Source organism: Dipodomys ordii, unplaced genomic scaffold, assembly GCF_000151885.1.
Source record: "Dipodomys ordii isolate 6190 unplaced genomic scaffold, Dord_2.0 Scaffold79, whole genome shotgun sequence".
Classification (NCBI taxonomy): Eukaryota; Metazoa; Chordata; class Mammalia; order Rodentia; family Heteromyidae; genus Dipodomys; species Dipodomys ordii.
Genome location: NW_012267295.1, coordinates 4,991,875 through 5,018,617, shown reverse-complemented (window position 1 = coordinate 5,018,617; position 26,743 = coordinate 4,991,875). Strand labels below are relative to the sequence as shown.

General features: G+C 41.3%; 1 protein-coding gene across 5 annotated transcripts in view; it reads right to left on the bottom strand.

Moving 5' to 3' along the window:
* Rbfox2 (RNA binding protein, fox-1 homolog (C. elegans) 2) overlaps positions 1 to 26,701 on the bottom strand; it is a 237,058-nt gene extending 210,357 nt beyond the window's left edge. For all 5 annotated transcript variants that reach the window (XM_013024892.1, XM_013024894.1, XM_013024900.1 and 2 more), the window contains exon 1: positions 26,477 to 26,701. In XM_013024892.1, the coding sequence (XP_012880346.1) occupies positions 26,477 to 26,659 (183 nt within the window). In that variant the 5' untranslated portion in view covers positions 26,660 to 26,701. The remainder of the gene's footprint in view (positions 1 to 26,476) is intronic.
* Positions 26,702 to 26,743: the final 42 nt, after the last annotated feature.

Below are 26,743 nucleotides of genomic sequence, written 5' to 3'. Positions count from 1 at the left end.
AAAAAGCTAACAAGAATGGCTGAAGGTATGGCTATAGTGGTATTATTAAGTCCCAGTATTATAGTTTTAAAAAAAGCCAACCAATTTTGAACTGAATTTTTTTTTAACTATATCACAGACCATCTGATCTAACCTTTTCAAAAGTTTAGGAAGAGGTTCTGAGATATTATACAGGCCAGTCTCCAAAAGTCACAAAACTAAGCAAGAAAATAAGAAAGAAAACTAAAAAAGAAAAAAAGAGAAATGAAATGAAAACATTAAAGTACAAAGGAATGTACTGAAAGTCTGTTGTTTATCACTGTCTGGTGATATTGGGCTTTGAACTCAGGACCTCCTCCATCTTACCACGGAGACTTTAAGCTTGTTTTCTGGCTGGACATTTTTGAGATAGGGTATTACTTCCTGCCAGGGCTCGTGCATGAGCATCATCCACTTACTTTAGGCTCCTTGTAGTAGGATAACAGACATGCACCACCACATCCAGCTCTCTATTTGGATGGGATCTTGAAAGTTTACTGCCCAGGTTTTCTTTGTTATAATATTGTTCCAGTACCAGGCTTTGACCATAGGGCTTCAAACCACTACCACTTGAGCCATGCCTCCAGCTCCTGTTTTATTTGTAAGACTACATATGCACGTCAATTTGCAATTACAAATCAAGTTTAAAGGCTTGGCATGGAGGTTCACACCTATAATCCCAACAGTTGGAAGGCACAAATTTGGAGGATCACAATCCAAGGCCTGCCTAGTGAGAAAGTTAGCAAGAACATCATTTCAATGAATCAGTCAGACATGATAGCCTGCAACTATAATCTATTACTTGGGAAGTCACAGATCCTGATCCCATGCCAGCCCTAGGCTAAAATACAAGACCTTATCTGAAAAATAACTAAAGTAAAAAAGGTCTAGGGGAGTGGTTCAAGATGTAGAGTACCTGACTAGCAAGCATGAAGCCCTAGTTCTAACCAGAGTTAACAAGAGGAAAAGGAAAAAAAATGCCACTGGTGGCTCACGCCTATAATCCTAGCTACTTAGGAGGCTGAGATCTGAGGGTCGAGGTTCAAAGCCAGCCCAGGCAGGAAAGCCTGCGAGACTCTTATCTCGAATTAAGCACCAGAAAACTGGAAGTGGCACTGTGGCTCAAATGGTACAGCACTCACCATGAGCTGAAGAGCTCAGGGACAGTGCCTAGGCCCAGAGTTCAAACCCCATGACCAACAAAGAAATTAAGAAAGAAAGAAATTAAGGAAGGAAGGAAGGAAGGAAAGAAGGAGGAAGGAAGGAAGGAAGGAAGGAAGGAAGGAAGGAAGGAAGGAAGGAAGGAAGGTTAAAAACTTTGGGAGATGATGTCCATCTAATCACTTCTTTATTCTCTTAATGCATATCTACCATGGTCCCCAGCACATAAATGAAGCTGCATAAATGGTTGAGATGAAAAAAACAAATGGATGTGCAGGGGTCTACAAAACAGAGTAGAGATTAAAAGCAATCATATTCAATAAATCAATGCTTTTACTCAAAAGCTGTTCTTTAAAGTTAATGCAGCATTTCCCAACATCAACATCACTGACATTCTGGGCGGAATAAATCTTCACTGGGACACTGGGACTTTGTATTTTAGAATGTTAAAACAGAATCCTTGGCCTCTATCCACTAGATGCCAGTAGCAGCTCCATAATTATGAAAATAAAAAATGTCTTCACACATTGCAAAATCATTCCCAGTTGAGCACCACTGAGTTAATGCCAGCCATCATCCTCTACCTCCTCAACCTCCTTGACTTTCAACTTGCCTGGAGATTTCAATGCTTATTCTTTCCTTGTTTGAGCACTCAAGTTGACAATACATCCAAAAGTTCTTAAGTTCTACAGGCTGCCTATCTGCAAGGGGGCATCATCTCAACTATAGTCATGCACTGGACCCTTACCACTGGACCATCATCCAAACTCTTGAAATATGATCTCAAATTCCTCTTGCAAGCTCTTGTCCTTTTTTTTTTGTCGTTCGTGGGGCCTGAACTCTGGGCCTCGGCACTGCCCTCAGCTCAAGGCTAGCACTCTACCACTTGAGCCACAGCGCCACTTCCTGCTTTTTCTGCTTATGTGGTGCTGAGGAATCAAACTTAAGGCCTCATGCATGCAAGACAAGCACTTTACCAGTGAGCCATCTTCCCAGCCTGCCTTACTGTTGTTGCTCAAGGCTAGTCCCTCTATCACTTGAGCCATAGCTCTGCTTCCCACCTTTTGGTGGTCAGTAATTAACCACCAAGTTATTCATCATAATAGGCTCATTGATTTTCCTGCCTGGTCTGGCTTTGAATGGAGATCCTCAGATTCTCAGCCTCCTGAGTAGCTAGGAATATAAGTATGAGCCACCAACACCTGGCTAGAAAATTTTTTTATTAACCTGTATTAGTTATACAAAGGGGAATTTGTTGTTACACTTCCACACATTTACAGTATATTCCAATCAATCTCACTCTATCATTCTCCATCCCCCTTCTCTTCTTTCCCATGTCCAAAAACAATTTCAACCAGTTTTAAAGAAAAGGGTTTTCACTAGCAAGTAAAAAAATTCTTGTTTCATTGCAGTTCAGTCTCTACTCCTAAGCAACCTCAAGGAAAATCAACTTACCTCTCTACCTTCTTAAGGCTACCCCACCAACTAATGGTGCATGTGGTACCATAGAGATCCTTCATACCATTAAAGCATACGGAGAATTTTGGAAGGCATAAATATAAATTCCAATGACAACTGACCATACTGTGTTGCCTATAAAAAATTATTTTAATCCAACAATTCAGTACGATGCAGAAAACTACTTTAACAGGATGCCAGAGTACTGATGGCAATTCCACATGCTAAAGACTGATCACCTGCCTCTGGAGACTGACAAACATTCGGAAAGTATAAACCTGCTCTGCAAGCCAGGGGTATAGTCCAGTTTTAGAGTACTTGCCTAACATGCACGGGGCCCTGGGGTTCGATTCCCTGACCTAAGTGGGGAAAATGCTCTTCCATAGAAGACAGGGACTATAGTATTAACCAGGGCAAGGCATCTGTACAAAAACTTTAGAATTAAGTATCTCATTTTCACCTAACCCTAGTTAGGGTGCTGGTGGCTTACTCCTGTAATCCTAGCTACTCAGGAGGCTGAGATCTGATGACTGCAATTCAAAGCCAGACCAAGCAGGAAAAGTCCATGAGGCTCTTAGCTCAAATTAACCAGCAGAAAACTAGAAGTGGTGCTGTGGCTCAAGTGGTAGAGGGTTGCCTTGAGCTGAAGAGCTGAGGGACAATGCCCAAGCCCAGAGTTCAAACGCCACGATCAACCAAAAAGAAGAGGAGGAGGAGGAGGAGGAAAAAAGACAGGTCACATACATGCTCCATTAAAGAAGTCACTAGACAGGATGAATATGAGGCATAGTATTTTTCTCCAACTTTGGTCTCATAAGGTAATTATAGAATAAGCAGCTTGGCAAAAGTTTTAGCAAAATAGAGCCAACTGTTTCTGAAAATGTATTCTAAACTTTTTTCTTGACCTTTGTCTTACAACAGCTTAGACAAGTATCCTAAAATGATTTCTAGTCGGCCATTTTTGGTAACCTATGAACAAAATTATTTTTAGCTGAAAAAGTTTATTTCAGTCCTTCTCTCATAGCTCAGAAGCATCTGACCAGGTTTAGTTCAAGCATTTTTTGTCTAGAATACTTTGTCTTTGGGTGGATTCAAAGAACAGAACATTTCAACTTCAAAGGAAATGCTTTCTCTTTAAGGTACAGGAACCAAAATTCGTTTATACAGGACATATAAAACTTAACACTTGCCGGGTGCCGGTGGCTCACGCCTGTAATCCTAGCTACTCAGGAGGCTGAGATCTGAGGATCTCAGTTCAAAGCCAGCCCAGGGAGGAAAGTCCACGAGACTCATCGCCAATAAACCACTAGAAAACCGAAGTGGCACTTTAGCTCAAGTGGTAGAGTGCTCGCCTTGAGCTGAAGAGCACAGGGACAGCGCCCAGGCCCAGAATTCAAGCCCCATGACCGACCAAAAAACAAAAACATTTGCCTACCTACCTGCTACCTACTGGGCATACTATAGTGATTAAGCACTTAAACACTGGGTTTTTTAACTAGACAAAATGTTGCTGCAGCATTCCATGCTAGGAAAAGCAAAATTCATGCCTGCACGGTAGAAAGTGCTTCACATAAATTCAAATACAATTAAACAGAACATCAAGTTCAAGTTGTCTCCACATGACTCTCAAATTCTGATTCCACATAGAGGGAAAACTTCTTCCGGGATGAAGACAGCTGAGAAAAAGAAAGTGAGTAACCTGATGGACGGAGCATAACTACATGTATCAACATAACCGAATGCAGGTTTTCTTTGTTCTCTCTCACTTTCTCTTCCTTTTCAGTTTGTGTTTACTTTGCTTTACGTGTTTAGCCTGCGGTATTGGTAATGGTGACTTGTGCATGGTGGGCAAGTACTCTCCCACTGAACAAAGGCAGAGTTACTATGCCAGTACCACTCTAAGATGTTCCTTGAGTGGTAGGATAATCCAACCACTAGATCCAGCCAGCCTTGTACAATGATGGATATAAAGGAGAGTCATCATGAGCACAGCTAACTTTTGGCCATCACAAGGACAGACTGTCTATCAAACATACTTTGGGGATACTTCCAGCCTACCAACCTTCCATTCCAATCCTACTGACCCACCTGCATAAGAACTCCTTCCCTGTCCTTGTACATGCTATTGCTTTCATGTGAATTGACTGTCCTTCCTCTCCTTTGCCTACCTAGCCCCTGTTCCCTCTGTCAGTGGTCAACAATAACATCTGTAGAAAGTTATCCTGTGCCCATGCCCATCTGGGTAAGAATCCCCCTGTACTCTACTCCCACACAAACACCATGTTCCTCAAATCTATCAGGTATAGACACGCCTCTATCTACCATCAAGTTTGCTTCAGGAGTGAGGGGTGCTCCCACATCCATCTGTTCAGAAAGTTCCAACATGAAAAGTATCTAATTAACATGTCTTAAGAATCCTGGAAGCTCATGGCAATAGTTCTGACTCACTGTTACTTCTCAACCCACTTCATGATTTGTACTTGGCCCTATAATGTAACTATAATGTTGGATGTGTCATGCTGTATGCACATTCAACACTTTTCATTTTCCCTTTTATTTTATTTTTTATGTGATACTAAGGAATGAACCCAGGGTTTCATACATGCTAGGCCAGCACTCTACCACTAAGCCACATTCCCAGCCCCAACACTTTGCATTTTCTAGCACTACTTTCCATGTTTAATCATCTCTACATTTATCATTCCTGATCATCAGCATTTTTAGTTAATGACAAATAAAACATAGCTTATAAATATGTCAGTATTTATAACTATATAATATAAAGTATATAAATATAAATAAAAGCTATTCTTGTACCTATTTTAAAAATGTAATGGGGCTGGGAATGTGGTTTAGTGGTAGAGTGATTGCCTAGCATGCATGAAGCCCTCGGTTCGATTTCTCAGTACCACAGACACAGAAAAAGGCAGAAGTGGTGCTGTGCTCAAGAGTGCTAGCCTTGAGCAAAAGCAGCTCAGGGTCAGTGCCCAGGCCCAGAGTTCCTAGCAAAAAAAAAAAAGTAGAATTAAAATGCCCATATACTACCACAAGTTGTATTTTCTGCTTGTGGTAAGCAGAAATAATACAATTCTGCGCCAATCTACAACTTTATTATTTCTATGAAAATTAGCAAGTTTAAGGTTCATATTCTGTACTTATTCCCAAGTAAATTGAATGAATTTTCTTTTTTTGCCCTGCTAGGAACCTTAGACATGCTACAAAATGCTCTAGACTGAGCCACTTTCCCAGCCCATGCATGTATATTAGTCCTCATTTATCTACCATTTTAATTTGTGCAGTTTCGGTTACATTCAATCAGTTTAAAAATATCAAACATGGGCTGGGAAGGTGGCTCAGTGGTAGAGCGCTTGCCTTACATGCCCGAGGCTCTGGGTTCGATTCCTCAGGACCACATAAGCAAAAAGAAAAAAAAGCCAGAAGTGGGGCCGTGGCTCAAGTGGTACAGCGCTAGCCTTGAGCTGAAGAGCTAAAAGACAGCACCCAGGCCCAGAGTTCAGGCCCCACAACCGGACCCCCCCAAAAAAAGAAAAAATATCAAACAGAAAATTCCAGATATAATTGATAAGTTTTGAATTGCACATGATACCAAGAAGTCTGATGAAATCTCCCACTGTCCTGCTCTGTCTTGTCTTCCACTTGAAACCCGAGTCCTTCTTTGCCCAGTATATCTGTTCTGTATATGCTACCCACCTGGTAGTCAGCAGCCCTCTCAGCTACAGACTGACTCACAGTATCACAGGACTTGTGTTCAATTAAACCTGTAATAATGACCCCCAAAGTACAAGTCATTTATTTCAGCATAACTACTGGATTGTAGTAGTTAATCATCTCTTACTCTGCCTAATTTGTTTTTTTGGTTTTGTTTTGTTTTGGGTTTTTTTGGGTCCAGTCATGGGGCCTGAACTCTGGGCCTGGGTGCTGTCCCTCAGCTCTTCAGCTCAAGGCTAGCACTCTACCACTTGCGCCACAGCGCCACTTCCAGCTTTTTTCTTTCTGCTATGTGGTGCTGAGGCATGCAAGGCAAGCGCTCTACCACTGAGCCACCTTTCCAGCCCACTCTGCCTAATTTGTAAACTGAACTTTAACAAGTGTGTGTGTGTGTGTATGTGTGTGTGTTCCATACTGTCCATAGTGTCAAGTATCTACTGAGGGTCTTGGAATATATCCTCTGCAAATAAGAGGGGACCACTATAATGCAAAACTCCAAGGAAACAAAAGCTACACAATAAAAAGTAAGTCTTCATCACACTCTTGCATCACTCAGTGTTCCTCTCCAGAATCAATCACTGCCACAGGAGTCATGCATGTCCTGGCAAAGAGTAGTGAATGTGGAGATATACTTACATTTTCTGTCTTCTACTGTTTCAAATAATGCTATAGTGTATATTTTTCCACATAGATGCAAGAGCATTTGCAAGATAAATTCCTGGAAATTATACTAATTAGTCAAAAATATGTGTATTTTACATTTTAATAGATAATCTTAAGTAGCTCTTCATGGAAGTCATGTCACTTTTCACCTCCACAAGCAATATGACTACCTATTTATAGTTTTCTCTATTTATACACTTACCTATACACTGTGTTTTCAAATATTCTAATACATGGCAGCTATTCTGTAAGTCTCCTCTAATAACCTAAATCTCAGAAGAACAAGCCAACCCTCTAACTGTAGAATCTAGCAGTGTTTAGCATGTCACAAGCATTCAAGTGTTCTTAAACGGATAAACACCAAGAAAAAAATGAGTTTTTATACAATTTGAGATTTACTTCCAATACAGAATTAAAGTGCTTAAAATATTAGCAATTCTTCTTTGTAAGAAGGAATAAAAAGTGCCTAAAATATTAGCATTTTCTCTTTGAGAGAGAAGAAAGAATAAAAAGATAGCTAGGTAGATTTTGATTTACAATACTTTCTCCTAAGTTTTTTAAAAAGCAGGAAAGATTCATGCCTTTCTGAAATAGTTATGTACTTTCCTCCCTATGGTAAAATATATGATCTATCTTCAAAATGCCTTTCCAAAGAACAGCAAGATTCTTCTTTGCTTAGGAGAAGAACACAAAGGCTCAATACCTATGTACAGCTGATCATACAAAATACTAATCGATATTAACTCTAGGAAATGGAAACAAAAGGTTTTTCCTTTGTTGCTGTTTTTATTTTATTTTTGTCTTGTTTGTTCATTTATCTGTCTTGGAGAGGGTAAGGGGAGGCACAGAAATGGAGGGACAAAGGGTAAACAAATGTAGCAGTGGTACTCACTAGATACTATGTTGAAAATGAACTAGACAACTTGTGGGTAGAGAAGGGATGGAAAAACTGAGAGAGAGCAAGGGAAGAGGTTACATTGTCCAAAAAGAAATGTACTCTTTACCTGACTTATGTAACTGTAACCCCTCTGCATATCACCTTTATAGTAATAATTTTAAAAATTAAAAAAACAGAAAGATTCCTTCTCTGAAACTACTATAGGACACCAAAGCTTCCCCCACACTAAGCTTTTTCACAGCAAATTCACATTTTACTCATATGCTGAAGTGCAGCACCTGGCACACTTAATGCTAAAACTCTTTGGGAGAATACAATAAACAATGAACTCAGCAGGCCTCTGGTCAGCATGTTTGCGATGGTCTCAGGTATCCCAACTTTGAGCTATAATCATCACCATAACAAAAGGTAAAACTTAAAACAGAACTTGCCTTATCTGCACTGAGTTAACTCATTTAACACAATAACCTTGTGAAGTAGAAATTATCATTTCCATTTTACAAACAAAAAAACTGAAGCACAGAAAAATATGGTGCCCAGAAGACATACAGCTAAATAGATATAGAAATAGAGTTTGAACCTAGGCAAGCTGATACCAGAATAGGCCCTTTTTTATTTGATAGCACTACAGTTAGAACTCAAAAACCTCATGTTTGCTAGGCAGGTGTTCTACACAGGGCCATGTTTCCAGCCCTACTGAATGGGTCCTCTTAACCCAGTATTTTAATATAGTGTGGTAATTGTTCTGGTAGAGGTATACCCAGAGCATTTACCAAAGCCCTACACATTAATATATATTCTGTGATTACCTCCACCCACAACTGCAGCATCACATTAAAATTATTTGTATACATCTGTCACTGTCCCAATTCAAATTAAAGTCACCATACCCACCATAGGTTTTAGGGTGAGAAGTATAATCTTTTAAAAAATATTTTCTATTCCTCAGATCTGTACTGCCCATTTCCCCTGTTGGTATTTCTTCTTCTTTGTGTTACCATTTTCTAAGCCTCAAATATGTGCTGTTTTTCTGGAAATGTTGGTCATCTCTCTCATTTTCAGTTCCTGAGACATTACAGAGACCCACACCAGCATTTTAGCTGGATACATTGACAATATATGCCCAACCACTAGGAGCCATCATCCTGTGCCAATGGCTCTTATCAGGATCAGGAAGTAACCTGAGCTACCTGGCAACCCATCTCTCCACTGCTACCACCAGTGCTTTCTGCTATCAGGTTGCACAAATGCCTGGAAACCCTATACCAGGTGTGAAGGAAAAAGCCATAGGTAAAACAACACAGCACCTGGTGCCCTGCCTGCTTCCATTCACTACACAGGGCAGAAGCACTAACCTCTGTGACTGAGGCCAGAAAGCTAAGCAGTTCTAAGTCTTAGCCCACAGTGGAACCTTGGGGCCACAGAGACTATAGGGTGAGACTGGACTGAGTATACAGCACACCTCCAATGGCCTCATTCTAATTCTCCAAACAGGTAGAATGCTGCCTCTTCTACATTTCTTAGACACAAATATCTACTGCAGAAACCAATTCTAAAACCACAGGGCTCTTTCCTATCTTCAAATGTAGAAGTCTGTGAAGATAAGCTAAAAATCAAGCCTGAGTTTGAACTCTTAATTGTGTGACTAAATCCAAATTAGAGAAACAAAGGTAATGCCTTATTTTTGTAAATTATATCTCCTTACTTCCCTTCAAGTCTCAGAGACAAAGAGGACATATTCCAAAACATGCTATACTCAACTAATGGCAGTAATGACTGCTAAGACAAGAACACCTACTATGAACTAAACCCTTCTCTCACAATTCAGCACCAAACTTGGTTCACTGAACAACATCCTGACAGCAGTAACAAGCAATAAAGATTAACCTAGGCACTTGGGATATGCCTGATATACAAGCTGTCATACTGAATAAAAATCACACTACAGCTAGATTCTATGTGCAATGGCTCAAGGCAGATCCTGAGTATCATTAACAACTAACTTGATGACAAACAGGATATCTGACCCACAATGTGCCCTGCTAGTACAAAGACAGCCTAGAGCAGCTAGATGAAGCAGGAAAAAAAGCTGTGGGTACTTATCTTGCACTCAGACATCTCTTAAAGTATCATCAAGAATTTATAGTGCATTTATGTAAAGGTACAGACACAGATGTCTCTGAACTTGTGATTCCATGATTCAATAAAAATACAGAGTCATACTATATACTATTAGGTCTGGTATTAAATGCTCACCCATATCAGAGATATTTTGATATGGATGTCTCAGGAGAGCAGAACAAAATATTCAGTCCAAAAAGCTAACAGAGAAAATCAAACTGATATGAAATGATCTCCAAACAGCATATGTATTAATACTGTCATGTGAGTTGTTAAAAGAGGTGAAGGAGGGGCCGGGAAGGTGGCTCAGTGGTAGAGCGCTTGCCTTGCATGCTCAAGGCCCTGGGTTCGATTCCTCAGTACCACATAAGCAAAAAGAAAAAAAGCCGGAAGTGGCGCTGTGGCTCAAGTGGTAGAGTGCTAGCCTTGAGCTAAGAGCTGAGGGACAGCACCCAGGCCCAGAGTTCAGGCCCCACAACTGGACCCAAAACAAAAACAAAAAAAAAGTATGGAGATTTTAGAAATATGTAAAAGTTGGTCAACTTTTTTCAGCAAACATTTCCTGAGTTATTACAATATATCCCTGGCACTAACAAAGGGGCTGAAAATTAAAACTAATGATGTTCTTTACTGAGATAGAGAAAACAATTCAAAAATTCATTTGGAACAACAAAAGACCTAGAATAGCCAAAGCAGTTCTATGCAAAAGAAGCAATGCGGGTGCTATCTCAGTATCAGACTTCAAACTCTAATACAGAGCCATAATAACAAAAACAGTTTGGTACTGGCACAAAAATAGATCCAAAGATCAATGGGATAGAAGATCCAGAAATAAAAAATGAGATACTTACGTTTATCTCATATTTGATAAGGGAGCCTAAGACATATAGTGGGGAAAAATAGCCTCTTCAACAACTGGTGTTGGGAAAAATGAGCAACTATATGCAGAAAACTAAAAGTGGATCCCTGTTTGTTATCATGAACTAATCAATTCAAAGTATATCAAAGTCCTCAATGTCAGATCTTAAACTCTGGAACTACTGCAAGTAGGAGAAACATTAGAACTTACAGGTCTAAGCAGAATTTTCTTAAATAGAGTCCCAGGGGTACAACAGATAAGAAAGAGACTTGACAAGTGGGACCAGATCAAAATAAAAAGTTTCTGTACAGCTAAGGACAAAGTTACTAAACTAGGAAAACAGCCAACCAAGTGGGAAAAGATATTTACCATCAAAGGCCTAATGTCCAATGTATACAAGGAGCTCAAGAAACTAACCCCTCCCAAACCTAATAAACCAATCACTAAATGGGTAAGGGAGCTAAGGAGAGGTGAGACCAGAAGAAGAGGTAAGAATGGCAAAGAAATACATAAGAAAATGCTCATCATCCCTGGCTATAAAGGAAATGCAAATCAAAACAACTCTGAGATTCATCTCACCCCAGTTAGATTGGCCAACATTTTGAATTCAAGTGCTGGTGGGGATGTGGGGGAAAAGTAACACTACTGCACCACTGGTGGGAATGTAAACTAGTACAACCACTCTGGAAAGCAGTCTGGAGGTTCCTCAAAAAACTAAACAGAAACCTTCCCTACAATCCAGCCATACCACTCTTAGGCATTCTACCATGAACATCATGAGCCAGGATATGAAAAGGACACCTCCACATCCATATCCATTGCCACACTATTCACTATAGCCCAGATACGGAAACAGCCCAGATGTCCCACAATAGATGAGTGGATCCAAAAAATGTAGCACCAATATACAATGGAATTTTACACAGCCATTAGAAAGAATAATGTCATCTGCAGGGAGATGGACGGAACCAGAACAAATTATGTTAAGTGAAGTAAGCCAAGATCAGAGAGACAAATGACACATGTTCTCTATGATATGCAGAAGTTTAGATCTAAAATGCACTGTGATATGACAAATTACAGTGAAACCAAAAGAGGATACTCTTAAGAGAGAATCACAAAGATGCAATGCCTAAGCACCTCTTTATATGTATATAAAATAATATACATAGTGAAATGAACTCCCAAGATAAGAAAACAAAAGATTTCTTTTTTCGATTTTGATGATTCTGTCTTCTTTACCTTATATATAGTGTATTCATGTGTATATCTTCGGGACGGTGGGGGGGTACAGAACCAAAGTGCAAAAGTGCAGCAATGGAGCTCACTACACATTGATGAAAGTGAACTATACAACTTGTGGGTGGAGATGGGAGGGAGAGAGGGACTGGGAAAGAATGAGAGAACAGCCGGGCACCGGTGGCTCAAGCCTGTAATCCTAGCTACTCAGGAGGCTGAGATCTGAGGATCACAGTTCAAAGCCAGCCTGGGCAGAAAAGTCCATGAGACTCTGATCTCCAATAAACCACTAGAAAACTGGAAGTGGCACTATGGCTCAAGAGGTAGAGCTCTCGCCTTGAGCTGAAGAGCTGAGGGACAGCACCCAGGCACAGAGTTCAAGCCCCATGACTGACAAAAAAAAAAAAGAATGAGAGAACAGATGACACTGTACGAAAGGAAATGTACTCATTACCTGACTCGTGTAAATGTAACCCCTCTGTATATCACTTCTATAATAATAAAGTAAATTTTTAAAAACTAAGAACCCATTTTTGTATATAAAGAATTTGAAAAGCACTAGGATAGAAGAGAACCAGGTCATAACAACAACAACAACAAAAACACAGCTAGTATACATGAACACTTATATGTCAGTCCTAGAATAAGTACATTACCTACCTTATCTCTTTTAATTCTTAGCGAGGGGAATGTGCATGCACACGAATGTGTCACTACTAGACTTGAACAATGGACATATGCTCTTGCTGCTAATGGCTGGCTCTCTATCACCTGAGCCAGGCTTTCATTACAACACTTTGTTGGTTAATTGGAGATGGAGTCTGGCAGATTTTTCTGCCAGGGCTAGCTCTTTTGAGAAAAGCTCCTTTTCTATCAAAGTAGGTTGTTTAAAAGTTTCTGCTTTGGCCTAATAGCTTGGCTCTTGTTGATTATATTTGCTAAGATAGTATCAGCAAGTAGAGAAAGGAAAAGAGAAAATTTTTAAATGAAAGGTTTTTTGTGGTAACTGGTTGTTCCAAAATGGAAGAGGCTCCTAAGATTTTTTCAAGGAAGTAGCAGAGGATATGAGTGTGTTTTGAGATTGCTTGTATACTGTTAATAATCTCACAATCTTTTAATGACTACTAAATACATCCTACCCTCTTCAAACTAGCCAATCATGAGCAAACTGTAAATCTGAGCTCTGAGAATTCAAGCAGAGAGGGAGGACCTGCTGCATTAGGGATAACAAGGGGTGTGGCCTGCAGGTCCTGTGTGATGGCTTGCCAAATTTTTGGCTGAGAGCACACCCTTCTGCACAGAAGTAAAGTTGGCCTTGTTGAGTTCCTTTCAGATTGGAATCAGCATTCCTATGTGATACTCCAACAGCCCAAGCCATTTCTAATTCTCAGCCTCCCACGTAGCTAGGATTATAGGCATGAGCTACTAGTATCCAACCTCTTCTAATTCTTATAGTAGGCCAAGTTCAAACTCCAATATCACAAAGAAGACAGGGGAGGGGAGGCTCTCTGGTATAGTGACAGCAAAAGGCAAGATACAAAAGACTATATAGCAAGCTGAAAACTGGTAGCTAACATCTGTCCTAGCTACTCAGGAGGCTGAAATCTAAAGAATCTCATTTCAAAGCTAACCCAAGCAGTGAAGTCCTTAAGACTCCATTTTTTTTTGTGTTTATGTACCAATACTGGAACTTGAACTTAGGTCCTTAGCACTGTGCTTTAGCTTTATTTGGTGAAGACTAGTTCCATAGCTCCATTTTGGTACTGGGGATTGAATACAGGGTTATGTATATACCAGGAAAGCACTGTACCACTTATGCTACACTTCCAGACAAAGTGACTGAGTTCAAATGCACCATATAAAACATGGAGTAAAATCTATGAGTAAAGCAACCCAGACATAATGAAATAGACTGCTTAACTGACTGCTGCCTTGTTATAAACAAGCTGCCACTCTGCCTCTCAGAAAGAATTGGCTTATACTTTCAAAGCAAGTACTACGAAGTCCCTTTGCCAAAACTCCCAGGGTGAGAGGCAGCCATTGTGAAGACTTCCTGAAGTTCCAATAAGTCCTCAACCCATTGTGCCAGCCACTGACAACACCAGTGTTCCTGAAAGTGTGTATGAGGTGCAAACCAATGAGTTAAGCTTTGTGGGTGCTGGGAGCCACGACAAAACATCTTCCCACTTTGCCAGTTCAAGAAACACCAGGTGAAAGATGTCAAAGCCACATATTCAGACCGATCAGGGAACAAGCCAGTCTGATTAGGGGATAAGTGACCTCATCTATAAACACTTTCCCAGAGTGGAAGCTAAATAAGGAGAAAAACTAAACAAAGATATACAATCCCTGACTCCTACCCAAAATTACTATCGTCTTCCCAGGAATTTTTATGGAACACTGAACTACAGAAGGAAAAGTAAAAAGTTTTAAAAATGAGAGAAGGAAGAGAAGGGTAAAGAGCATGGTGGGAGGAGGAGGAGTAATGGGAGAGAGAATAATGGGATGCGGGCAGGTACACTGCAGGCTGTAAGAATAACTTTAAAAAAATCTCCAGGACAGGATGGCCTATGAATATAATCATGTTACAAGGGGTCAAGACAGAGAAGGCCCCCATCAATAAGTTCCAACAGCTTCTAAGAAAACTATAACTTTTCTTAGCACAAGCCACATACTCCTGAAATTAATCCCTAAATTAAATCCATACAGGTCTGCTTTGGAAAACATCCTGGCTGTCACCAACATTGCCCCCTCCTCCAAACATCTGCCAATTTGCAGAGGAAAAAGCTGCTTAAAATAAAGCAGTTGGAAAGTTTTTCCAGGAGCCACTATTCCTTAAGTGTTCCAATAGCTGGTGGTCACACTGGGATGCCACAGGCCCTGTCTGTAGTCCTTTTAGTTCCGTTAGGATTTCTTCTGCCCCCATTCCAACACTCAGAGCTGAGAGAGTCCCACAACCACCCACTCATCCTCACAATAAATTATGATTTGCTTGTGGTATTTCCAATTAGAATTGGACAAAATCAATGAAGCCAGGAAGAAAATAAAATAGTATGCCTCTTCAAAAACCACATACCTGGAATAAAATATCCAACATCCAATGCAAAACCTCTTTTCCTTAACTAAGGAGAAAACCAAGAATCAGCATCTACGTGGGGAAAAAAATTCTACATGCAAGAATGTTACCTGGTGGGTAGAGATCTCTAAACACACACACACACACACACACACACACACACATACAAAACACAAATGGAAGTCTAAACCACAAAGGCTTGGTTCCCTCCCTTGGGAAAATAGTTTTTAAGCAATATCTCAACCATTATCATTTGACAATTCAAGGATCTATCTACTTATTAAGTGGCATATATCATAAATACTCAGCTGAAATTTCTAGGTGTCACATTGTTAGGACATGTCACAAAAAAATATTACTGGCTGTTCCACATGGTTCAAAGCCTTAGAACTTGCTCTATTCACAATTTTTTTTACAATTTTTTTATTTTAATTTTTTATTGTGAAAATACTACACAAAGGAGTTACAGTTACATGAGCAAGGTAATGTGTACATTTCTTATCCAACATTGTTGCCTCCTCCTTTGTTTTTCCCCTACCATCCCTTCCCTCCTACCCCACCCCCTCTCCTATTCACAAGTTAAAATGCCAGACCACTACAAAGTATGACCATTCCCCCACGAAGGCCCCTACTCCACCTACAAGGAAAGTTATGAAACTAGAGAACAGGCCAGAATTACACAGGAGCCAGAAACAGAAGCTGAAAGTGAAGGATGAAAGAAGAACAAGAAATAGAAACAATGCTTATAAAATACTTCTATCAATCTATCTACAAAGCTGAAATTAAAAGAACTGTACCAAACTTTCTTGTTTTCATATATAATCAACATGATCTGAAAACTATATATGCATTGTGCATGAAGTATCCCAGTGTGCTAGTTTTCCTGGATCTCTCATAATATCTGATAAAATTCGATGGTCCAGACAGGAAAGGTTAAGCTCCATAGTTGATCAAGCGATTCTAGTTCCAAGTGGTAGTAATATATCTGAACTGCAACACTCCAGAATCACTCAGCAGCACTATAAAAAGGTAGATCAACAGATTGCTCCAATGATCTGGAACACGTTAACTCTAATAGCCCCTCTCACATGTATGGGTCTCTTTGCCTCAGCCATACTAACACAAAGGAGCTTTCTATATATACACACATGCACTCAATTAATATCTGAGCTCAGGAAACTAAGTATCAGGTTGCCCACCCAATACACTGGGAAGTTAAACCTCACCCCCACCCCCAACTACCACCACAGTTTCTATATTCAGAAAGCCCTCCTTTTACCTCTAACCCTGACACCAATGGAAAGATCAGGTAACATTCAAGTCTTTACACAGATGACAAGCTGGAAATCAGACCAAAGGCCAGACCCCTCAGGGAAAATCTGAAAACCCAATTGAAGCCATCCGAAGGCACCAATGAGAAACAGAAGGCAAAGTTCAATTCAACAAGAATGAGATTTCTTGAACTACTCAGCCCAGAAATAGTGCTTAAAGACTATGGATTCCCAAGGATCAGGAGATTTCACAATCTAGACTGTGGTAAAGGGTTAAACATTTGATAAATGTTAATCTAAAAAATCCTCTATGCTGACCACTGGTGGCTCATGCCTATAATCTTAGCTACTCAGGAGACTGAGATCTGAGGATCACGGTTCAAAGCCAGCCAGGGCAGGAAAGCACGTGAGACTCTTATCTCCAATAAACCACCAGAAAACCAGAAGTGGCGCTGTGGCTCAAGTGGTAGAGCTCTTGCCTTGAGCTGAAGAGCTGAGGGACAGCACACAATCCCAGAGTTCAAGCCTCATGACCAACAAAAAAAAAAGTCCTCTAACCCAACTAAGACATGATATATACATATGTGTATATATGTATTTATAAGTATGTATAGTACATATACACACATATATACATATATATACATACATTCATTTTATTTATTTTGTGCTTGAACTCAGGGTCTGGGCACTGTCCTTTAGCTTTTTCATTCAGAACTAGTACCCTACCACTAGAGCCATATCTCTATTCTAGCTTTTCTGTGGTTAATTGGAGACAGATATCTCAAGGACTTTCCTGCCTGGGCTAGCTTTGAACCACAATCCTCAAATCTCAGCCTCCTGAGTAGTTAGGACTATAGGTATGAGCTCCCGGCACCCAGCTTGACGTGTCATTTTTGAAAACAAGAGTTTGAGTGCATTTTTTTTTTTGGGGAGGGGGAGAAGGTGGAGATTAAACTCAGAACCTGTAGGTGCTCTACCACTAAGTCACACCAATAACTCAATTTTCTAGGTCCCTTTTTGTTTTATTCCCAGGCTGCCCAGGGATGCAATCATCCTATTTGTGCTACCACGTTGATGGGGATGAAGGCACATACTACTGTGCCTAACCATTCTGCTTCCTTTGTAGACGGAGGTGACAGGCACATGATGGATGTCACAAACCTTTATGCCTAGGCTGGTCTTGGACCTCAATCTTTAACTCCCAAGCACCTAGCATTACAAGTGTATTACAAGCATTTACAGTGTACCAGGCTTCAAATATTCTCTCTCTCTCCCTCTCTCCCTCTCTCCCTCTCTCTCTCTCTCTCTCTCTGTCTCTCACACTCTATTTTTTAGTCAGCAGTGGGGCTTGAACTCTGGGCCTGGGGGCTGTCCCTCAGCTCTTCAGCTCAAGTATAGCGCTCTACCACTTGAGCCACAGCACCACTTCCAGTTTTCTGGTAGTTAACTGGAGATCAGACTTTCCTGCCAAAGCTGGCTTTGAACCACGATTTCCAGATCTCAGCCTCCTGAGTAGCCACCAGTGCCCATCTCTTTCTTTTGGTCAGTTATAGGGCTTGAATTCAGGGGCCTCAGAGCTGTCTCTGAGCTTTTTCAGCTCAAAGCTCCACTCTACCACTTTGAGCCACAGCACCGCTTCTAGTTTTCTGGTGGTTAATTGAAGATAAGAGTTTCATGGACTTTTCTGCCTGGGCTGGCTTCAAACCACAATCCTCAGATCTCAGCCTCTTAAGTAGCTGGGATTACAACTGTGAGCCACAGACACCTGGCATTTCAAATGGTTTTTTAAAGACTAAATCTTACAAGTGGGAGGAGGGAGGTAAAAGGGGTAAGAGTTGGGGGACTGAGGAAAGGTACAGGCATTTCAAGTAGAAGGAACAGAAAGAAAACTGGGATTTCTCAGAAACAACTTCTTGGACATGAATGTGGGGAGGAAGTATTTAAAGAAATAGGGGTTGGAGGGGGGGGAGATGGGAAGGGATGGAAAAGGGAAACAAAGGAGGAGGCAACAATGCTTGATAAGAAATGTACTCATTATCTTGCCCATGTAATTGTAACCCCTCTGTACAGTATTTTCACAATTAAAAAAAAAAAGACAGAAATAGGGCTAGAAATAAATGTAGGATGTCAGGTCTGAATGACTTGGTAGGACAAAAAAAAAAAAAAAACTTCATCCTGAGGTCAAATGCCAACTTTCAAAAGATTTTAAGCCAGAGGTAACAGATTCGATCTCCACATAGATCACTCCCATAACAGTGTGAAAGGTCTGAGGAGACTGAAAAGAGAAAGCACACAAATACCCCTGCTCAATTTCCCAACATGAGCAAAGTGCCATCTTCTTGATGCAACTTTTACTTGAACTCAGGGCTTGGGTACTGTCCCTGAGCTTTTGTGCCCAAGACTAGTGCTCTATCACTTGAGCCACAACTCCTCTTCTGGCTTTTTGGTGGTTAATTGGAGGTAAGAGTCTCAGGACTTTCTTGTCTGGGCTGGCTTTGACCTACGGTCCTCACATCTCAGTCCTCCTTAAGAACTCGGGTTACAGGCTTTGCTTTATGCAACATATTTAAACAATAAAACAAAAATTTTAAAGGCAACTTTTTCCCTTCTCTTGCATCTCACAGAACCTGAAACAGCAGTCAATCTGTTTACCCCCCCCCCCGCTTCCCAGTGGAGCTAGGTTTTATGAAATATCCACAATCCACATCCCCAGTACAAGGACTGGGATTCTTCAGTAGTCTTTTCACTCCTTTAGGAAAGAGTGAGATGGTCTTCCTCTCACTCTAACAAGAGACCCTGATGACTGGTTCGCTCCCCTCTACTCCTTAGATAGCAAGTAAATGACGTTTCCCAGTTTCAGTTTAATACACTGCTCATCTCTAACAGTTCCCAGCTCTGGCACTTAATCAATCAGAAGCACATTAACCACTCCATGCTGATCAAGCAGTAAGCAGGAACTTACCACACAGCAGTACCACACAGCAGGATATAAGAAGAGCAAGAAATAAACATTTGGCACTGGGTTCCATGAGAGACACTTGAAATACTCTTAGTTACTGATTGCAGTAGCTCCTAAGAGTATATATAATTCTCTCACTTCACAGATGTGTGAACAGAACACAGGGATGTTCAATATCTCACTATAGACTGTTCAGCTGTCTAAGATTCAAATTCAAACTCTAAACTGTCTTCACCATATGTGAAGTACATACGGACAACAAGTATGTTCACACACTAACACTGCCAATAATAGTAATAATATCTATTTTTTTTAAAAAAAGAGAGAGGTAGCCAGCCAGTGCCTCATGTCTGTAATTCTAGCTACTTGATAGACTGAGACCTGGAAAATAGTTTCAAAGCTAGCACGAGCAGAAAAGTTTGCAAAACCCCACTTCCAATTAATCAGCAAAATGCTAGACTGAAGGTATGGCTCAAGTGATAAAGTGCCAGCCATGAGCAAGAAAGCATGAAGCCCTGAGTTTAATCCCAAATACTAGCACACATACATACACAAACATACACAAAAGAGCCCATATCTTATGGTCTCAAATTAAGGCTCACTTAGAAGTCAAACACAACTAAGAACATAACTAGAATCTCCAAATGTAACCCAAAAGGTAACTCCTGAGCATTAATGACCAAAAAAATGTTCAGGCTCAAATAATGAAGACGATCTAGCTATGCTTCAGAAAAATTAATCTTCCAAACTTATTCCCTCTGGTCTCCAAAATGCCTGAAAAGGGCCATGGTCAATTGTTCACTCATTTTGTCTTGGATGATTTCCCAAACTATTCTACCAACCAACATTACAATAATATGTCCAGGATTCACATGGCCGTTCTGATCCGATTTGTCCCAATCCCGGCTCAAGCAGCTTTGAGCTACCCTCCTAACTAGATCAGCACCAGCCAATGAGTTTATTCAAGCTGATCTGTGATGGATTAGATAATGAAACCTTAGCCAAGTAAGCTGCCTGCTCATATTGGGGCTGGAGAAGAGAAGAATAAGAAACCCAATACTCCTAAGGGCCACCTAAAACACCAAATGCACCCGCCATGCCTGCCTCCATCTGTCTGCTCAAGCTCCAATTACTGCCATTTTCTTTTCTCATCTCCCTGGCTCTTCCCTTCTGTCTCCAAAGGAAGCACACATTTGCCCAGATTAAAGATATTTATGATATTGTCTTTACAAATGTACCAAAAAAATTTCAAACAAATCCACTCACTAAAGTAATTGCCTTTATTCTTTGTGCAAATAATCAAAGCCTTGTATCCAACTTTGAAGCCCTGAGAGATGTCACACTAGAGATTAACTAGCATGGTTCTTGTTTACACTATGTAGTATGCTGAATTTCTTTCTCCAAAGTCCTGTAATCTTGAGGCCTGTCTACAAAGTCTGCTTTATAACAAAATGAAAGTTAAGTTGGCTTCTGTTGTGTTCACATGTCAGTGTGACAGAGAAAAAATGACAAGGTGGCTAGAAGATGGAAAACGGAGACAAATCCAACTCAAGCTAATTACCTGAGTCACTCTGAAAAATAATTCTACTTTGATGTCAGATGCTTTCCTTCTCAAACATATTCCCAGTTTTACATTGCCAGGCTTCCATGTGAAGCTTTAAAAAAATCAGCAACTTTTATATGACCATCCCTCAATTTCTCCAGCTATAATATTTACCACTCTGAGTTCACAGAGTTCAAGTTTTAACCCCTAACATGAGATAGAGCCTTTGAGAGGTAATTAAGACTTGATGAAGTCATAAAAATACAACAACACTATAAGTACGCATACAAGAATTCTCAAAGTAGAGGTATTGCTCAAGTGGTAGAGCACCAGCCTTGAGCAAAAAAGCCAAGCTACAGCACAAAACCTTAAATTTAACACCCAGAAAGGGCACTAAGTAAATATATGTTGTGGTTGACACCTAAAAAAACAGTAGGATTGAGCTGAGCACCAGTGACTCATACCTGTAACTCTACCTACTCAGAAGGATTAGAACTGAAGATCAAAGTTTGAAACCAGCCTGAGCAGAAAAGTCCATGAGAATATTATCCCCAATTAAGCACCAAAAAAATGGAAGTGGAGCTGTGGCTCAAGTAGTAGGGAGCTAGCCTTGAGGACAGTGCCTAGGCTGAGTTCAAGCCCTAAGACTGGCACCAATTATTTTTTAAAAAATTTTAAAAGACAGGAGGATTGAAATTCAAGTATAGGCCAGCCCTCCCCCCCCCCAAAAAAAAGTGACACCCAATCTTGAAAAACAGGCGAAACAAGTTGGAAGCACACCTATAATCCCAGCTACTCCAAAGGCAGAGGCAAAAGGAGACTACTCTGAGCCTGGCAAAAGCACAGGACTCTATCAAGAAAAATAAATTGAAGTAAAAAAGATCTGAGGAAAGTGGAGGCGTGGTAAAGCATCCACCTCAATTGAACAAGCCAAGCAAGAATGTGAGCCTCTGAGTTCAAGTACCAGTACAGGCACAAATAAAGAAAAAGGGCTCAAAGATAGTTTAATTGGTAGAGTACCTGCCTAACTCAAGGCCCTGAGTTCAAACCCAATTACCATTAAAAAAAAAAAAAGTCAACTGCTCTTCCTCTGAGGAAAAGCCATGAAGAACACACAACCAGGAGCTATCTACATGCCAGGAAGCAGCCTCTTGTCACATACCAAATCTGTTGATCTATTAATTGTAGACTTCTTAGCCAACTTCTCAAAACTAGGAAAAATAAATGTCATTTCCAACACCCAGTCTATGGTATTTTTATTGCTGCAGCATGAGAAGACTGCCAGAGATAGAAATTTCAGTAATTTTAGTGAGATATTTATGAAAGGAAATGCATTATTTGTACAACTCTAATAGCATGCTGCTAAAGAACTAAAAACCCAAATGAGGTACAAAGAGACATCCACCTAGGAAGAAATAAACCTAGAATGAGAAAATAGGAAGACAAACCACATTAATGGACATGACATCCACAAAGCAACTCCAACCTGCCCGGGAGAACCACTTCCTAGAGACCAGAGGAGTCTCTCAGCTATGAGCCACTATGATCAAGTGCAGAACTGACTCAGGGAACTGGACTAACGACTACAGTCAGAAGTAATTACTCGGCCACCTAATAATCACATATCAACTTTTCACTGCCATAAAGAATTTTGCTGAAAGCTATAAGTAATATAGCAGCAAGCAGCCAAGTTCCTAGAAAGTTGCACAAAAACAGAATTTTTGATAGCTGTTTACATTGCTAGAAAAGTTGACCAAAATAATTCATTCCTCAGTATATCTGATGGAAAACAAATTAATACATACCAGTGAGATGAATCTCCAACATCTATACATGTAACTCAATTACCTGTCTACCAAGTTAGAATAACTACCTCCAAGTATCCTCTTCAACAACTAACTACACTTCTCATACTGTTCATCAATTTCCATTCTCTATTTCTACCCCACTCTTTCATACTTGTGCTCACTCTCTTTGTTCATTGCTTCAGTACATTGCACTGAACACACCAATCCTTCCTCTCTCTACTTTAGGTTTTGTCTGAGCCTAAAGCTCATAAACACAAAGCACCAGGGATTCCATGGGACTCCACTTTGGGAAGTAATGATCTTCTCCAAAATCTTAGTGGCTGCAACCCAACGGGGGTCAACTTTGGAATCTGAGGCTTAGGGTTGCAGCTCCAGTTAGTAAGCAGCCTTAAGAAATTAACCCCAGTAAATGATTTTGTTCTGTAAAAAGGGGGTTAATCCTTTGGCACTCAAAGGGTCCAGAGAAATTTGTTATAGTAACGTCATCTCCGATTTTCATCATTTTTTAAAGTCCCTTACTATGTGTAAACAGTAAATTTCAACTGTGTTTTAATATGAATCAAGCACACACTATATACTCAAATCAAAACAGTCAAGTGTTCTGAAGAATAAACACAAACGAAATATAGTTCCTATCTTGTGGAAGTTCACGATGTTATTAGGGAAATAAAAGTAGCAAAGTCATTAAGAAATAATAAAAGATGAGGCATAAATATGAATATACCAGAAGGCAAGGGTAGAGTACAAACACTGTCAACCCCACTGTCAGGAAAAGCTTCAAAGACAGATATGTAAGATGTAAAAATATGCTTTATGACAAACTCATATTCAAAAATACATGAAGCTACTTACACAGGGCTTACAGGCATTCCTAAGCCATTGCCAAACTGTTACCATCTCCTAAGAATGGCAAGTAGGTTCTGATCCAGCCACAACACACAGAAGACGTGTCAATGTCTTGATGATCTGGGTTCCTCTTATCTGACTGAATCCTCTCTCCTCACTTCACTCAAAGTTCTGTACAAAGGCTTCCCTGACCATCGTCATTATTCTCTGTCCCTTTCCCTGCGTAAGTTTGCTTGTTAGCCTATCAACACCTAATAAAAGTTGTTTGTGTGCTTATTAGACATCCTTTCCCATTAGAATGTTACTTTTGCTGGGCACCAGTGGCTCACACCCATAATCCTAGCAAGACTCAGGAGGCTGAGATCTGAGGGTCACAGTTCAAAGCCAGCCAGGGCAGAAAAGTCCCTGTGAGATTCTTATCTCCAATTAACCACTCAAAAACCAGAAGTGGCACTGTGGCTCAAGTGATAGAGCACTAGCTTTGAGCACAAAGAAGCTCAGGAACAGTGCCCAGGCCCTGAGTTCAAGCCCTACAATCGACAAAAAAGAATGTTACTTTCATGTGAATAGGATCTTTCTTTGTTCATTAATGTGTCCCCTAGGGTTACACAGTGTCTGGATGTTCATTAAACATTAGTTAAATAAATATTAAATATATACATACTCACATATTCTTTTTAACCTTTCAGCCAATTCTCTCCCCACCTAGATTATGTGCAAGACAGGGAATTTGACATATTTTTTTGAAGACAACTTATTCTTATAAGTAGGAAGCAAAGGCCCAAAAACAAGGGCCTTCCCCAGGATAACTAGTCAAAGGCAGAGAAGAGAGCTCTTACGTTTGTGACATGGTATGATGAAACTACATCAGGTATGTGCAAAATGAAAAATGAAGCACATCCATAAATACAAGTGGTAAAAGGAAGACTCTTCTGTGGGACAGTTCTACATTCTCCAACTGTACCCAAGGGACCTAATGCACTCCTACTTCAGCGCATGCCCAAGCCTCTGTACAACGCTCCCTTTCCAAGTTTCACTCTCCTTAGCAGTTTGAAGGCCATCAGGAATAGGCACTAGGCAGAAAGGGGAAGAGGGATGGAGGTTTAACTATTAACTATGACTGATAGAAAAATAAATAAATACGTATGTATAGGCCAGGTGGAACACACCTACTAGGACATGCTCAGGAGCACTTCCAGCCAGTCCTCCCACATTACCATGCAATGCTAACCACCTCACCTGAAGTCTCCCAGTACCCCTCTGCATTTTTTCCCAGGGTCCTGAGCTTTTACATCTCACAATCCCTCTGCTTCTTCTAGTGAGAATAATAGCAGGCAAACAAAATTCAAAAACAAACACCAACAGGGTCATTTTACCTATACAGTAGAAGAAGCAGTGACCAAGAGGTACACAACAAACATGCCTGGCCTAGGACAGCTCCAACTCTAACACAGGAAGTCAGGGAGTGCCTGGAGAAGCAGGCAGAAAAGCACAGGAAGTCTTTTAGCACTGCAGAGATTTCCAAGCTTGGTGTAATGGAGAGAGCACACACAGGAATAGGAATGAGAAGGCCAGGCTCCTAGTCCCAGTTGTGCAACTGGCTAACTAGGTAGCCTTAGGCAAGTCACTAGTCTTTTCTGGACTTTTAATTCCCTATCTATAAAATGAAGTGGTTAAAACATGCTGGGAATTGAGTTCTTCCTCCACTCTCCCCCAAAAAACAAAGATTTTAAAAGGTATTAACTGTTCATAAAAAGACACAGGAATGATCTTCATAAAAAGAGTCTTCCAAGTCTTATGCAGGTTAAGAATTCCTGCAAAAGATGATGATGTCTCTGGTCCCTTCTATCTCTAACATTCTAGGATTCTAAGAGAATTAGATGTCTATGAACAATTGCTGCTTGGTGTACCTCACCATTTCACAGTATATATTCTCTGAATACAGACTAAATCCTAAAAACTCTACCTGACATCCCCCATACCTTGCCTATTCCAGACCCTAACTAGCTAGCTTATCCCTGGAGTCCACAACTCAGAATCCAGTCTACTAACAGCCACAGAAAGTTTTCTTCTATACCCCAGGGCATTCAAGAGACACAAAGTGTCCTAGAGGTGTAGCATGCAATTGAGAAAGTGCAGCAGGGACATGGCTTGTGTCCCTCTTCAGACTCATTAGCGTACGTCACAAAATTAATGAGACAGCACCAGGGTATCCCCACTCTACCAAACTCCGTGCACTTCTCACCCTCCCTCGTGTAACTGATTTAACCCACAATCTAAGCCACATCCCCTTTGGTCTCTCTCTCGAGGTTTTTTGTTTTTGTTTTTTCCCCTTTTTCAACCTTTTCATAACTCCTCTTCAAATGTCTCTCATTCTCCATCCCAGCGAGCGCCCACGGCTGCCCCCAAAGTACCCTTTTCATGGGAGCTTTCCCACCAGGACCCCTGATGGGGGTCCCTGTCCCAAAAGACCCGATTTCCCAAGGAACTAGGGAAGGACTTGAAGAGATGGACTGCAACCCAATCGTGTTCGTTTTTCCCCCCAAAACCTATTCGCTCGTGCGGCCCCTTGTCCTCTCGGGAACCAGGACCCGCCTGGAGACCCTGGGACCCTGCACCCCCTCGCTTCCAAGCCTGAGCTCGCCCACCTTCTCAGCCAGGCCGCGGCCCGCCCCCTCCCATCCCCACCAACCCACCGGGACCCCTCAAGCGTGCCTCCCGCTCCACGGCAGGCTCCTCCCCCTCCACGACAGAAGCCCCGGGGCCGCCCCTTCGGGCCCCGCCCGCACCCCGCGATAACGGGGCGCCCGTCCCGCGCGGTCACCTGCATCCCGCCGCCGTCGGCCGCTGCCTCCTCGGTGCGCGGCCGCTTGCTCAGGCCGGGCTCGGCTCCGTCTCCTCCCGCTCCGGGAACCGGCAGCTCCAGCTCCGACTCCCGCTTCATGCCCCGGGCAGCGGCGCCGGGTCCGAGCTGAGGCAGCTGCTGCGTCTGAGCGCCTTCCGCCATCCGCCCGTGCCCCCCTCGCCTCCGGGAGCCGGGCGACCCGCGACAGGCCACCTCCCCCTGGGCCTCGGCCCCGACTGTCGCGAC